Genomic DNA, 16,127 nt, shown 5'->3' with positions numbered 1-16,127 from the left:
CGGCCCCTTAAAACCTCAGCTTCTTCATAATTAGCGTCTTATTTGAGACCCCACGTGGGTTAAGACTACATCAGTTTATCTTCCCTGTAGCAAACTATTGAGGTGATTTATATTCAAATCAATTACCACATAGGGTTTTTGTAATATTCTGCCACAGGAATGCTGTGTGCAAAACACTCAGATCATTTTTGACAGCACCTGGTCCTCATAAGGATAGAAATACACACTGAAACTTACCCACCAGTCAGCATGCAAGATATTCTCAAATGTTCTCTTCGTCCCTACGTTAGATTCTCATTTATGACAAACAGCAAGAGGTGAGATGTAATAGTGTTAGTGTTAGTGTGTGTGTGTGTGTGTGTGTGTGTGTGTGTGTGTGTGTGTGTGTGTTACCACTTGACACCAACATCCAGAGGCAGTCAAAGTTGTCTGATGCATGTAAATGTTCCAGCAGGAGGAGCGAGCCGGCACTCAGAGTGATTTTAATCACGCTGCAGGCAGACTGTGTGTCCTCTCCGAGCAGATAATGGACAAAAAACAAGATAATTATGATTATGATGATGAGGCGACACACAGATTTACATAAGGAGGTCTCCAGGTGACTTATGTTACAAACACTGAGCTGGTGCATTAAAATTAATAAGATCAATTATAAGTTTGGAGCCAAAGAGAAACCATTAAAGGTCAGAGGTCAGTTCCAAAAACCTTGCCGTAAAAATTGACTCTAAATCTTTACAGAACGATTCGTCACGTTTCTTCATATCCCAGCAGTTGCATGCTCTGATAGGGAGGGTCTGATCTTCCTGATGTTGCACAGGGCAAATCGACATGACCGAGCAATCGAGGCTGCATGAACCTTAAAGGTTAGCTGTTGATCAGTAGTGACGCCCAGGTTCTGGGCAGACTTAGTGCAGTGGTAGTAGTAGTGAAAGTAAGTAAAAGTAGTAGTAAAGGCTAAATCAGTAATTGTAGTGGTACAGGCCAAAGTAGTAGTAGTAATACATGGTGAGGAAGTAGTAGTACTAGTACATACTGAAGTAGTATTAGTAGTATATGCTAAGGTAGTAGTAGTAAAGGCTGAAGTAGTAGTAATAGTAGTAGTGGGTTTGTGTTTTCCGAAACATGTACACTGGCTTTTTATTTTAACAGTATCTTCCTACTGCAGCTGGAAACTCTAAGAGAGCCGTGAGGCAGCTGAACAATGAGCTGATACTCATTAGACGAGAAGAGCTACACTAACATGTCTGCTCAAAGGTGTATTATAATAAGACTTGGATTATTGAAACCTTAAATTCCTTTGTAGGGATAAATAAAAATGAATCACCAGAAGCCTCGGTGCTGTACAGCTTCATGCTGCTATTAGCCAGCTAAAGCTCTTTATTTGTTTTAAAAGACATTTAGGAGACATCCTGAAACATGGGAAACCGTTGTAGCATTGTGTTAATTATCTTTTCATACATGTGAATATCTCTGGGTCGTGTGGATTTTAAGGCACAAGATAAATTAAGAAGACGGAGAAGACAAACCGCCTTTCAGAGGACAGACAGAGTCCACCCCAGAGGCAAAGCTCTCAAATCTCAACGCTTTGTTTCTTTCAAAATAAAACACACAACAGGACGAGGAAGACGGTTTGGAAACACAACCTATAAACATCAAAAGACATAAAACGCAGAATTTACATACATATATGTAAAATACTTTCATGATGCATGATGTGAACACAACAAGGCAAACGTCTACATTTGTGTTTGGAAGGTCAAAGGTCACGCTAGCCTCCTCTGTATCAACACTTAATTGCTGCTCTTTGGCTTTGTATACCGCATAGATAACATTTGCATTAAGTTTGATATTAATGTGTTATGTGTATTTGTTGCTGATATAAATCCTTTCTCTGTGCTGTAAAGTCAAAGCAGTGTTTGATATGATGTGCGTAAAAAAAAAAATTACATACACATAAGAAAAATACAACGGAAAACATAATTCTGTGCATATCTAACAAATAAGATACAACGACGTATAGAAAATGATAAGACTAATGTTGATTCATGAATAAATTGTGAGCAACTCAGAATGATTGTAGTGGAGTTTATCATCAGCCTCACTGAAAACACCCTGCCGTGAACGCCACAAATGAGAAAACAAACAAAATAAAAACCCTTTTGGGAAAAACATCCAATTTGTTGGTTATGAAATTTTCACAATTTTCCAAATTCTATAAAGCCACTACTTGCAGAAATATTCTGCGATCAAAGCAGTTTTAAAATCTGTTTTAGTTTAGCAGAAATCCCAGTGATATTTAACACAAATAACACATTTGTCACTGATTAAATACAGTTTATCAATAAAATATAACTTAAAATAGGAAAAGATGGAAGACTTTTATTGTGAAAAATTGGCAGGAAGTTAAGCGTTTTCTTGCATAACAAGCGGAACAGATTATAATTCGCTAAGGCTCGTCTTTAAGTACTTGTCACTGTTACATTTCCTACTTTGACCACAAGAGGGCGCCTATTTCTACAAATAGTGGCTTTAGATAAATGAAGAAAGTGTGAGTGATAATTTAATAACCTTATTTTAAATACAGCTCAATATGATACAGGTTCAACATTTTGGGAAATACGCTTGTTTTCTCCTCAACAATAGTTAAATCAGAAGATTATAACACTGTCGGTTAAATGTAATAAAAGTATAAAACCAGATAGGACAGAATAAACAGCAGCAGGTAGCCTGGCTCTGTTTCAAGGTTGTGAAATCTACCAGCACCTTTAAGTCTCACTAATATACACGTTAAACTTTAGTGCAAAAATAAACAGATTGACCAGAGGCTGTATATATAAAGTGGATGACGCCTCCAAGTTTGAAAAGTAAAGCCCATTCGGATGTTTTAAACCTGCTTTCCTATCAATGGCCAGCAGGGGGAGACTCCACTGTTGGCAGAAAGAATTCCAATTGTATAGAAGTCTATGAGAAAAATTGACGTTTTTTGGTAGCCCAGTTAGTGACCTGTCTGGATATCTGGGAAGTGTGCTCCTGTAATTACCGTTTATCGTCATAGGTGCCGCCAAAGAGAACAAAAACTTGGATCTTAGAGGTCACTACTTAAAAGGTGCAGATGGATTTTGTAAGCTTGGTGCAGAGCCAGGCTAGCATCTCCCTACTGTTTCTAAGCTAAGCTAACCATGTCCTTGCTGTAGCTTCATATTCAACTGACAGTGATGAGATTTGCAACCTATCATCCAACTCTGTAGATTTAATCTGATTAATTTAATATTTTTGTTTATAAATCTTTTATATTTGAGGTAAAAATTACCTCCTTAAACACACATTTTTATACCAAATGAATATGGGATTTTTTTTAATTGTAACTAAGAGTAAAGGTGATCCCCAATAGATAAAAAAAACACACGTGCAAATATTCGGTTTAAAAAAACAAACACTTAACAGTGGTCTTATTCCAGCGTAATAGCAGGTGTATAGAGAAGAAAAGCCTTAATTGCATTAAATTTAACACATTTTTTCTCACCTTACGGCTCTTTTCCTGTAATAAACACACTTATTATTACAGTGGAGTAAAGCCAGAGTGCAGCTGTGTTACCAAAACCCTCGAGGGTGGACAAAATTAAATACTTCTCGTCTCTTTGGTGGCGTCTTTCCCTGCAACCACCTGCCTGCTCCGCTTTGGAAACTTTGTCCAGAATGTTTCTCATTAAAATAGAAATAAAATTACAAACAATCATTTGGCCAAGTGAGAGACCACACCTCTCTCTTATCTCTAGAATACACCGTCTGTCTTTGTATATATTTACAAACGTTAACATCGTCATTCTTCACCGTAACTCGAGGCAGGAAACTACTACAACAGCAAAAAAATGATTGCTTTCCTCTACGACCGTTAGAGTTTCTCCTATAAATATGGACTTCAACAGCAGTACTTTATGTTATATATATAGTTTCTACACGTTGTATACTCCCTTTAGTCTACCAGCATTTCACTTCTTAAAGGGGAGGTTTGCCTTGCGACTGTTGTGATTAAATGAACGTAAAAAGCTGCTTTTTTGTTTCCTTTTGTACAGATACGAGTAAAGAATATAAAAAAAGACACACTGTGGACTCAAGTGTGTGAAGTAAAAGTGTGGCGATATGATGATGACGATGAAGGGTCCCCTCGTTGCAGTCTATAGTTGGTGAGGCTTCAACAGGCCGTCTTCACTCAGCTCATACCTGCAGGAAGAGAAAACAGGTGTTATTTCAGACACTTCCTGCCTCATCCTTTTTCTTAACTGGCTCTAACGTCAGTGTTTATTTATGAACCAATCACACGCAGAGCAGCTACTCATTAAAGTCACAATGTTCATAAGGGATACTGTTAGCAAGAAGCACTTCATTCACAATGCTAACAGCTAATTGGAAGCTGTATATACTAAGAGCACAGTCAGAGATCAAAGACTAACCATTGTGTCCAACCCTTAATGATGTCATCGTGGGTCAAATCCACCAGAACCTGATGAGGAAGGGCAACACAGTTTGCTTCAGTGACAGAAATAATGGTATTAAATGACAACACTATGTTATGTCTAGACTGATCTACTATACTAGTAAGTACTACTCCATAAGATTATATAATTGTAAAATGTATTCTCTCTGGATTTATATGAAGACAGTTCCCGGTAGTCCTCACCTTTCCCAGAAGGCCTTTGTGTTTGGACAGCAGACCTCCGCCGTTCTTCACCGCGACATCCAGAGTCCGCCTGTGGAGCTCCACGAGGGAGACCGTGAACTCAAACCTGACCAGACAGAGAGAGAGGACGAGCATACGGTTCATTTACAGCAGCTACCAGCATCAAAAAACAAAACTGTATTTAAGAAACCAGCTGCACACGTTACGTCACTAATAACATCAGCATCGTCTTTAAAGTCACTTTTTAAGACTTGTTTTTATCGCAAGGCTTTCTTGTAATTGTATTTATTTATTGTCTCTTTTATTCTACCTTTGTTTTAAGTTGTTCTTTATTCTGTAACTTTTCCTGTTCTATTCCAACATTGAGACGTATTTTATTGTGGGGATTGCATGTTTTGTACAAGCGACAACCTCCGGAGTTGAAAAATGAAGTGCAAAAAACTGCAGTACCTCGAGTGTCCACTTGAGACTCAAGAAGCCAAGAAAATAATGCAACGGCAGATGCGAAAATTGTGATTTTTTTTATGCAAACAATGGACATATAATCTGTCTGTGTGATTTATGAACTATCTGGATGGGCAAGAAGTCTGTGCTCCAGCTTTTCGCTGAGTTAAATTCTAGTATTATTGTACTATCTATCTATCTATCTGTCTATCTATCTATCTATCTATCTATCTATGTATCTATCTATGTATCTATCTATGTATCTATCTATCTATCTTTCTATCTATCTATCTACAGTAGTTTTAGCACTAAGTAGCAGGTACACTATGCACTGCTCGCCATACCTGGCTTGTTGACTCGTTCAATGTTTATCAAACATTTATTTATTCATTGGCCAGTGAATAGGAGTCCAAATTTGTTGGCTTTTTCCCAGAGAGATTACAGCGGGCTGTAGTGATGAGACAAGCGGTACGAGTTGTTCACCTGCTGCTCTCTCACCGGCCAAGCGAGCGGTGAGTCAGCTACATTTTTAGTCTGATAAATAAACACCTGCAGTCAGTCACCGTCACAAACAGCATCTCCTCTGATGGAAACATGAAGTTAAACTAGCTCATTCACGAGTTAATGGGTCAGCCACAGACACAGACTGTTTAGCTTTGATAACTTTTCATCCAAATATGGTCACTTCTGGCTCCAGTAAACCAACATGGTGGCTGCAGTCAAGAAGCCAATGGGTAACTGACGTCACGGTGGCTACGTCCAGTATTTATACAGTCAATGGTTTTGTCAAGCACTTTGCAACAATGGTTTTGATAAGTGCCAGATAATCAACATGATTATGATTATGTTATTATTATGAAGAGACTCACGTCTGATCGTAAACTGGGTTGAGGGTTTTCTTGAATGTGTGAGTTTTCCTCCGGCCCGACCTCCGCTTGTCAGGGAGCAGGTAGAGGCGGACGTAAGGATCTGATCCATGGTCGGTGAACGCGATCAGGTTTCTGAGGAGGGAAAAACAACTGAACGTTACCTCAGACTGTGTAAAGTGTGCTTTTGAGAAGAAAAACATCCTCGTATTGGCTCATACCTGCAGGCGTGAACGACCACGATGAGTTTGTTCCTCTGGGAGCTGTGTCGGACCGTCAGCTGGACCTCACCCAGCGGGAAATGATTGGGGCCTGAACCACTACAGAGGGACAGAGAGGGGAGGAATGTAGGATCATTGCAGTGTAACAGTTTGAGATCTCTAGGAATGTCTTTAGAAAGTCTAATACAGTCTACAAATTCCATTCAAAGTCCCAAAACAGCAACAAATTACTACTAACGAGTATTGTCTGTGTATCACAGGCACATATTATGCATCCTGTGCAGAGAGTCTGGTGGGTAAGGCTCTGTCTGAGGTTCCCTGTTCAAAGATTCTGTTTTCCCAGGACATAAATACATGATACAAAGTTCCACACACGATCAGACAGACAGTTTGATCATTGATTGGTCAGATAATCTGATATGTGATTGATTGATAGTTACTTCTGCAGCTGCTGGAGTCTCAGCTGCAGCTCCTGTGCAGCGTAGGGGTTGGAGATGTCCGATGCGATGCTGGGCGTCGGCTCTTTCCCTCCAGCCAGGTACTGCTGGGAACCGGAGATGGCCAGGTTGGAGGTGCTCCTCCCGGAGTCTGCCAGGCCCTGACCTCCTCCTCCTCCTCCACCCTGTGTGCTTCCAGGAGACCTGAAGGGGTCATCAGCCTCTCTACGCCTGTTCAGCAGATCCTGAGCCGACACGGAGGCAGAGCGGGGGATGTCGGAGGTGGAGGAGCGAGGCTTGGGGGAGTCAGAGGAGGCGGAGGGTTGAGGGGTGGGGTTGGAGGAGCTGCCCTTGCGGACTTGAACAGAGGACGGGGTGGAGTCTGAGGACAAGGATGGGTTTTTATCCAAGCACAGCACCTGAAATTAAACACAACGAGAAAACGAGAGATTAACAGCTTATAATATCAATTAACTTTATTTATATGTTACAATTTATACAATCCACTCAGTGATAAGGTCTCAACGCTCTTTCAATGTTAGCACCAACATGTCTTCCTTTGTGCCTCTTCACAAACCCAGGTCCTGTGTGAACAAAACATTTTTCAAAGGAGGGCAAGAAGAAAACCTGTTTTATGAACTAATAAAGTTCTGCTACAGTTGAGCTCAGCATGTATCCGGGCAGCCTTCATGACCACCTTTAAATGTCTATCGGTGGAGAAAAACCTTGAGGTGTGGTTTGAAGCTCAGGGAGAAGCTACTTACTGTACCGTGATATTATTTGCCAGAGGAAAATCTGGAGATGAGAAATTTTGTGGGAAAAAAAGGGAATCTTGGGCCATTTCTGCAGCAATAGAAATGCATTGTATTGTAGAATCTGGGAACCTAATTTTTTTAAATGTATTTTAAAGATGTTTTTCTTAAACTACAGCTGCGTGTCTGTTGAAAACATAGATATAATGTTTGCAAAGTTCATCATCAACGTCTGTTAGTCAAACCTGATTCCACGTGAGGTCTTAGGTAAGTTTTGACCCTCAATGTGCGCAGACGACTGTTCAACTCAAACTCCACAAGCTAACGTTACGTAGCAACCAGTGCTCATTTTGGCAGCTATTTTACATTTAGTCTTCAGACAAAAATACTGATTAGTTTAAGTCACATTTGAGTCAAAATGTTTTCTCTCTTGAGAAAAAATGACAATTAACACTTTAATTTCAGCAGATCATCCATACAGTAAAAGAACAATGAGGACACAGCATCTAAAGATGACTGTTCATCACTGCCTCTCATTGAAACAGTCTGACTGAAGCAGACAGCCGATGATCACTCCTTAATGTGCAGAAGAAGCGCCAAATGAAGAGTAACACGCCCCTTTTCCTGTGAGCGTGCATGTGGAATGCATCGCTTGTATTTTGACAGACAGATTAGACGCACAGTGGGCGTAAATATCCATTTTAAATGTCCGACAGCTCGGCGCTAACATTTTAGTCCCGTCTCGTCTCGTCAACGAAAACAAAATATACAGGTTTTTATTATCAAAGATCTATTTTTGGCTCGTCAATGTCTCGTCTTCGTCATGGAAAAAAGACCGCTGACCAACATTTTTAGTAATTATTTTCATTAACGAAATTAACACTGATGGCAATATTAGCATCTATTTGCAGCTCTATTTAGTCAGCAAGATTAGCCAAACCTTGTCCGAGCTACTGCCTAGGTCCTGGATCTGTTATATTTTCCACTGACTAAATGTCGAGCCCTATGTATAATAATGTTAATCTGCATTATACATTAAATATAAAACCTTGTCTGCTGGAAACCTTGAGGATTGTGATTGTGATCATGATGATGTTAATTATTTGTCGCTCCTTTTGTGGAGCTTTTATGCAGCCAAATAAGTCTACATTTAAATAGGGCTTGGTAATTACTGAATATTATGTTTATAAATTATATGATAGATGAATTAAAGGACTAATTGTTTTCAGCATCACTTAAAGAACACCATCAGCAGGTCGTTCTCATACCCGCAGAGCCATCTTCATCTTGAGGGTGCAGCTCGGTCCGGAGTTCTTGAGGGGGAAGCGCTGGTTCAGCGTCATTTCCTCGGCCTCCAGCAGGCGAGTGAGAGGCAGCGTCAACGTCCCCAACGTGCACTCGTGTTTCTCATCCTTCACCTAACATGGGACAATAACATCAGCAGAAAATATTACAACTCGTATATTGCAGATTTTACTGTTCATCCAACGAGACTGGAGCTGCAAAAAAAGCAAATATACTTCTGTTGGTATAAAAGATGCAGCCGTACCTCAACCTCCAACTCTTGGCTTTTGGGGTTGTGGATGAGGAAGGTGAAGGCTTCCTCCCACACCGGTTCATTGGTCTTATATCTGGTCTGCAAGAGGACACCGCACAATTACAGGAAGTTAGAGGGAAGGGAGGAAGAAACAGGGGTATATATCAGTAAAAACACCCTGACCGTCACAAACAACAACCGAAAGCTAGAATGCCATCTTCTGCTAAGTTATTTTGAGGAAAAAGAAACATCTTAAAAGTTGCACAGGATTTCCTGAAGTTACCAAATCATAAGAAGATCCAAAAAATTGGAAACTTCAATTTGTTCAGACTGACTGGGGACAGAAAGCCCGACTGTTGAGCGACAGAGCTAGGACAGTCGGATGTTCAGATTAGTTCCCGTCTATGTCAGCCCAGCATCGTAAGTATCTTCTGTCTATTACTTGTAGTACTCTAAGGCTTCTTGCAATAACAATACACAGAAGATTAATGAGGATTACACTGAACCAATGTCGGGGTCTTTGAATGTGGAGCATGCTTTGGGTCTCACCTTGCTCTCAAAGGACTTGTGTCCCACTGTAAACTGGACGAACGGACTGGGATCGCTGGTCACTTTTTTACCGGACTGCAGAAGAAGAAAAAACAGGTTTTACAAACAAAAACGAGCCAGGCTAACAAAGCATTAGCAAGCTATGCTAGCAGTTATTATGCTTTTGAATTTCAATCAGAGAAAATACTTTTTTTTCTGATTCATGAAAATACAAAAGTTATTAAAACTTGATTTCAATTAGTAGAAAATGTCTTCCAAAAAGATGCAGTGATGGAGTAAATGGAGTTGTTAAAGTTGTAATCTCGAAGATCTCAGTTTGCTTCTCTTTGGCGGCACCTATGGCGATAAACGGTAATTGCGGGAGCACACTTCCCAGATATCCAGATGTCCACGTTTAGCTCCCTTTGTTACAATTGTAACTCTTGATTTTTCTGGCTGACGGTCGCTTTCCTTTTTAGACTGTTTGCTTCATCTGAGCGTCGAGTTTGTTTCTTTTTCTTTGGATTTTCACTTATTTTTGAAGTTGTATCTGTAGTCATCCGTCTTTTCTTTTTTTGCTCAGCCATAGTAGATTACTGTTTACTCGCAGAAACCCGGAAAAGCAGCCGCTTAGCTCCGCCTACCCTCTCTGGCAGACCAACCACTGCTGGCTGATGGAAAACGTGTCATTAATACCCTTTCCCACCTAAATTAGCGTTCAGACCCGGGAAGCCCTGCTTATAGATCCTGATTTTCTCTCTTCCCATTGCCAGTGGAGTATACTCCTGTCAGAGCATTGTGCCGGAAAGGGGGCGGAGATTATCGTGTCGACACGGGTTTTGTGTTCCCATCAATGCCGATTGGAGCCGAGGCGATAATTACCCGGGCCTACTGCAGAGTCATTTGACCCGGGTCTGAATGGCGATTGTAACCTTTCCAACTGAGCAAAAATCCTGATGTTTGCGGGTTTTTTGACCAATGGGAAAGCAGCTTAACAGACATTCATTTACATGAAATCTTCGAGATTATCACTTTAAGTTGGTCAGGATTTAGTGCAGCTAGTTTTAGCATCTTTTTACAAGTAATCCAATTTTACATGCCATTGGTCACTAAAAACTACAATGTACATAATACACCATGTGTATTATAACATGGTTTTTACAACATGGCTGTATGTTTGGAGTGTTTAAATCTACATGTAAAGCTCTTACAGTGTCACTTCTTGAAATGTGATATCATATCTTTTCAATGATACCAAACTAACCAGCACTTCTTGTCACATTCAGGCCTTAATGGCTCAACGTGATCCTTATCATGTCAAATAATCAATCAGTAAAGTACAACAAATTAAAGGCCCTTTGGCCCCAAACCAGGAGGGAAACACACCAGTTTAAAAGAAAAGATTCATTAAAGAGTGTAAATGTACAATGTTGTTATTTACTACACACATTGTTAGAAACGGCTTTAGTCAACGGACACGATTAGTTGAGTTTGTTAATGATTGACAGCGACAGTCAGTAAGTAAGTATAGATCCAGTAACTGAAATCAGCCACAGATTTCCATTGTGAATGCTAAAGCAGCGCCCCCTGGTGGACATGTCCCCGAATGATTCAACAAGGGCTCAGATTCATGTTTCTAAATACAAACCTGTCACGCCTTCAATAAGTAAGTTAATCTATCATTTCCAATGTAATTAGCCTTGAAGTGCAGATTGTTTTCACAATAAAACCATCAGCCAATTATAAATGTGGCATTTTCTCTTAAAAGTTAACATCTATATTCTCACGCTGAAGCAGTTTTGTGACCTTTCTGAGAACTTTTTAAAAGGGACAAGGGCGTCTACGTTAATATGGATTACTTTTAGGAACACCAGCAAAAAGGAGCTAAAGGAACTACAGCAGCTAAAGGTGCTTTTCGACCAAAGGTACCAGGAACTTTTAGCTTCTCTTCAAGGAACTAAATGGTTACTGTGGCCCTTTGTTGTCTGCGTTTACACAGCGGCCTAGAGTCCCGGGAAGATTATGCAAATCAGGCCAATGATGCATGGAGAAACAGTAAAAGTTACTGCAATACACCGCCAGTCCAGTGGGTGGCGGTAAGAAGAAGATGAAGGCCTTAAAACAAAGATGACGCCATCAATTGTGACGAACGGTCCGATATCATCATCTGTGCGACACTACAGTTAGCCTGTTAGCATGAAGGAGATTCAACTTTACAGCTACAGTCTTTTACACATCGCGTACTCGACCAATCAGAGAGGATCAGCACCGCAGGCCCCGCCATGAAAGTTCCTGGACATTTGGAAAGTACTACCCACTGAGCAGGGACTTTCCAGGGGGTCAATCAACTACCCAGGAACTAAATTTAGACCCTGGTTCCTGCTGCCGACACGTGCAGAGTTCCTCAAAAGGTTCCCAATTTGTGGGGAAAGTTCCTGCTGTCGAAAAGCACCTTAAATAACACTACACTAGCGATACTAGGAACTACAGAGCAGCTTAGGTTGCTGTTAAAAGGCTACAAACTTTAAACTACAGCGTACACTGTACGGCCAAAAGTCTGCAGACATATTCATGTATCTTGTCTATTTTCCTGGTTTTGTAAAGGTGTGAAGGTAAATCTTGCTGCAGCCCATAATAATATTTTAGACGATGCATCTTCGTGTCAACAGTTTGTGTTTCCTTTAATCTTAAGTAGGACACAAAGCCTGCGTCTTAAAGAAATCCTTTCCCAAGTTCTGCGGTGAAGATCTTAAACTTTCCACATACGAGCTTCCAAACACTTTTGGCCACACAGTGTAAATGTGAAAACATGTCACTGTGCTCTGTTATTATCCCTCCTCGGTGTGAGCGGTACATGGGTGTGCTTCGTTACCGTGTCGTTACCTTGATGGCCTTACTGATCGAGGCCTTCTTCAGCCCCGCTTGGTTGAACTCTAACGGATTGCGCTTTGATTTTCCCCCAGGGACAAGGCAGGAGAGAGCAAACGACACACAGACACACACACACACACACCAGCAGGTTATTAGGGAAGAGAGGGGCATGCAGGGAGGAAGAGGAGGAGGAGGTAGACACACCAGCACCGCCGGCATCACCAAACAATGGGACATGATGAGAGGGACAGAGAGACAACACGGATGATCACATGGTTAATGTCATTCCCCAATTAAACCTGGACATGAGGTCAAAACTAGAGTCCAAACAATACTGGATTTATGAGGCAGATATTGATGCTTAATAACAGTCACAATGTGTATATATAAGCGCAGTTTAATTTAGACAATGTTTCCCCTTAAATCAGTTTCTTTAAAGAGTTGTGCCAAAGGTTTATTTCCAGTCGAACAACTTAATGAAACAAGTAAAATTTGGTCTGGATCCATGCCAGTGTTTGATCCAATATCTGCCATAAACCGATGTCAGCTGGAGCATATTGGTTGGACTCTCGTCAAAGTACCACAGCATTGATTAGTATGGGAATCAATGATTAAAATGGAGAAAGAGCAAATGAAGATCAGACGTAGGAACCGTCCTGACCGAGAAGAAGCTGAGATGGTTTCATGTTGTGGTGATAATTGTGTGACATTTATATCATAATACTGGTATGAAATCCACTGATGATTATCGAGTATACACTGAACACTGAAATGGCTTTTAACCCATTATTTTACCATGTTTTAGAGGCTGTAAACAATCAAAGACACTTAACGCAGGTATGCTAAGCTGCATGACAGTCACAGGTATGAGGGCTGTCCGGCTTCAGTTTACATTACCAAGATACATTTGAAAAGACAAAGTAAAACACAGACTGTATAAAAAGATGGCCGACATGACCGCTCCCCAAAAGTGAAGCCAAACCCTCGCTATCCCCCTGCTGACTGGCTGCAGTATAGGTCATAAAGCCCGCCTCCTCCATGTTAACAGATGGGACATGAGTCAAACTATAAAATGAAAATACACTTTTTCTCAAACATGGTTTCTGTCATTATAGTTAGTTCTTATCATCCAAGTGTCCAACAGTTCATTTTTCTGAGAAGTGTACTTTTAATTAGTTGACAAATGCGGCTCCTGCAGCGTTCTGTTGTCGAGTAGCAGAGTAGAGGAGGGGCGATTGAGCGAGGTGGGCGCAATCGCGTGGAACAGTCGCAGCCGTGCCTGTCTCACACCCGCTGCTGAAGTTCTTGAACTTCTTTCTACGCAACGCGCAGTGGTAACCACAAAAATCGCAGTGGGTGAGAGACTGATCCTTGCAGTGTGTGAGTTCCCAGAGATATAACCACTTTGTAAACAGTTACTAGGACATAAACAGGAGGGCCTTTGCATGGCGCAAGACTGGATGCATCAGGTAATGTAACGTTAGTCTTAACTTAAGCCAGGCTGTACGTTACGTTAGTTGGTAACGGTTAAGTTACAACTGTGCTAATTTAGCTAGTTGTTAGAGCCTATAAAGAAAATATAGTTTTACCAGCAGGTATACTGTCGTGCACAGAAGCCGTTTCCATGGTTACCACGTGTAGCACGCCTGCCGTTTACTCGCATAGCGCTTGTGTGCCTGTCTATTCACATGAGGAGCGCAGTGGGACCCCGAGACCCCGGAGTGTCGCCCCCCCCCCGCCAGCCGATCTCTACTGCACAGACTCTGGATCCAAATCTGGGACTCTGGGTTTATCGCTTCACTTTTGCACAAGAGGAGATGGAGACACGTCGTCCATCTTTATATACAGTCACTGAAGTAAACATGGTCATCAGTGTCTGAAACTGAAAAGACAAACACTCTAAAATCTAAGGAAAAGAATACACAGACATATACATTAGGTCTGTGTTTTCTTTTAGAATTAAATCAGCGTCAGTGTTTCATGGAGCAGTAACCATGTGCTGCCCCCTGGTGGCTGAGCTGAGCTGAACCACCACAGGGGACACGGTTGGGGAAAACCTGTTCACACACATGACAAGGGTTATAAAGGAAAGATGGAGGGAAAGCAATCCACAGAGAATTCTCCCTCCCTGCTCTCTCTGTCTCTGGATGATCAAAATGCATTCCTTCCTCTCAAAATAAATAAGACTAAAGACAAATAACTCCTAAAGACAGTTTGTGCCGTGCAAATAAACACGAATGATCCCGCAGAATTCATCTGACTAACAAAATCCACTTCGGGTATAGTGCGCACACAGTAAGACTAGATCTGTGTGACAAACATAAACACTAATTCAAGAAGACAACATTTAAATACTGAAGACCCGGAGCAGCATTGATTGTTCTCTCCTTTTTAAGCTCCATAGCTCTGCCGTAATGTAATCTGTGTTTGCAGTGAGGCAGAACCTGAACACTTCCAGTGAGGAGAAAATGAAAGCCATCGATATAAAGAATGAGCTCAGGCGAAGCTCTTTTTATTGGGACACAGACAGCGTCTCCAGAAAATAACCCGCCTAATGGAAACAATGTGCGATATGTCCTTGATATTAATCCTGTGAGAGCAATAAGCTCTTATGAGGGGAAATGAAAGAAGAGGAAGGATGCTTTTGATCGTCTTAAAACTGAATGTTCTTGTTTGTCTGTCCTGTTCCTCTGCTTTGTAATCAGTCAACATACAACAATCATAACAAATCATGATATTAATGAATTCAACTCATGCAGTAATAGGGATTCATGCTCTTCAGGCAACACTTCAAACCTAATGCTAAAACTAGCAAAGGTGGAAACAGAAACGTCGCCTGGCAGAGGCAGTCACACCTCGGTGTGGAGCCAAACTACTCTAGGATGCAGAGAAACAGCGAGCGGACTCACAAATAAGGTCCTATAGAGAGAGGCGGTGTTCTCGCAAAACACGAGGCCCGCCGCCCGCCTCTCTTTTAAGTAGCCAGAGCCCAAGTTTCCCTCGAAGACGCTCTTCAGAGGGGGAGGAAGAGGTGAGGAGGAGAGAGGAGAGAGGAGAAGAAGAGCAGGCTGAAAAGAGGAAGGTGAGGCCGGCACTACGGCCGCTAACAAATAAAGTACTTTAAAACACTGTATGAGACAAGAGAGACTCCATTTTCTTCACTTAAAGCTGCGGCTTTGACAGATGTATTGATATCTATGTGATAATACTACACTGTTAAAAGTAGAAAGATGTCCCCTTCTTACATTATTAGAATTTAATAACAAAATGTAAAACGAGACTTTATTATTAATAAAAAAAAAAAAATAAGAAAAAAAAATAAGAAAAAAGCAGGACGTGGAACTCAGGGCTGCACAATTAGTCGAATATTAATCCTGATCACGATTTCGGCTTCCCTTGATTAAATGATTGACGGTGATATCGACGTTTAAAATGCTCCGTCCGTAAAAAACTCTGCTTCATATCAAATCAAGCGCTCCCTAAACTAGCAGCCACTCCCCCAGGGGGCGATGGAGAGGTATAGGCTTCACGGCAGTTTAGAGTGGAAGAGTAAACAAACAGAGACGGTCGGGAAGAACAAAAGTCAAATGTCTGGAACAGAAGACGAAGAGCTGGTCCCCCGAAACGGCTCGTCATCGCTTGTTTGGAGGTATTTCAGGTTTAGGGCGAGCGACTTTCAGCCGAATGCGTCTGTGGTTGTCGTGGTTACAGCAGCTGTTGAAAACGGGAAGTGAATACGTAGCTGTCCTCGTTAATGCCTCTTCATAACGATCTCAAAATATCTGTTACGTCT

The 16,127-nt window shown here is 41.3% G+C and overlaps 1 protein-coding gene across 3 annotated transcripts in view; it reads right to left on the bottom strand.

The window, feature by feature from the left end:
• Positions 1-1,336: 1,336 nt before the first annotated feature.
• LOC138611124 (extended synaptotagmin-2-like) overlaps positions 1,337-16,127 on the bottom strand; it is a 61,528-nt gene continuing 46,737 nt past the window's right edge. Inside the window, exons 15-25 of one of the 3 annotated variants that reach the window (XM_069684072.1) lie at positions 15,244-15,345; positions 12,347-12,409; positions 9,485-9,559; positions 8,948-9,034; positions 8,667-8,816; positions 6,650-7,065; positions 6,210-6,308; positions 5,992-6,123; positions 4,679-4,784; positions 4,452-4,501; positions 1,337-4,221 (exon numbers count right to left, since the gene is read on the bottom strand). In XM_069684072.1, coding sequence (XP_069540173.1) covers positions 4,176-4,221; positions 4,452-4,501; positions 4,679-4,784; positions 5,992-6,123; positions 6,210-6,308; positions 6,650-7,065; positions 8,667-8,816; positions 8,948-9,034; positions 9,485-9,559; positions 12,347-12,409; positions 15,244-15,345 — 1,326 coding nt within the window. In that variant the 3' untranslated portion in view covers positions 1,337-4,175. The remainder of the gene's footprint in view (positions 4,222-4,451; positions 4,502-4,678; positions 4,785-5,991; positions 6,124-6,209; positions 6,309-6,649; positions 7,066-8,666; positions 8,817-8,947; positions 9,035-9,484; positions 9,560-12,346; positions 12,410-15,243; positions 15,346-16,127) is intronic. The other 2 variants (XM_069684073.1, XM_069684074.1) reach the window with 2 other exon arrangements.

Source organism: Semicossyphus pulcher, unplaced genomic scaffold (assembly GCF_022749685.1).
Source record: "Semicossyphus pulcher isolate SPU_LCO1_2020_fin unplaced genomic scaffold, fSemPul1.0.p SCAF_7, whole genome shotgun sequence".
Lineage (NCBI taxonomy): Eukaryota > Metazoa > Chordata > Actinopteri > Labriformes > Labridae > Semicossyphus > Semicossyphus pulcher.
The sequence above is the reverse complement of the archived record's forward strand: the minus strand, read 5'-3'. Positions and strand labels throughout refer to the sequence as shown.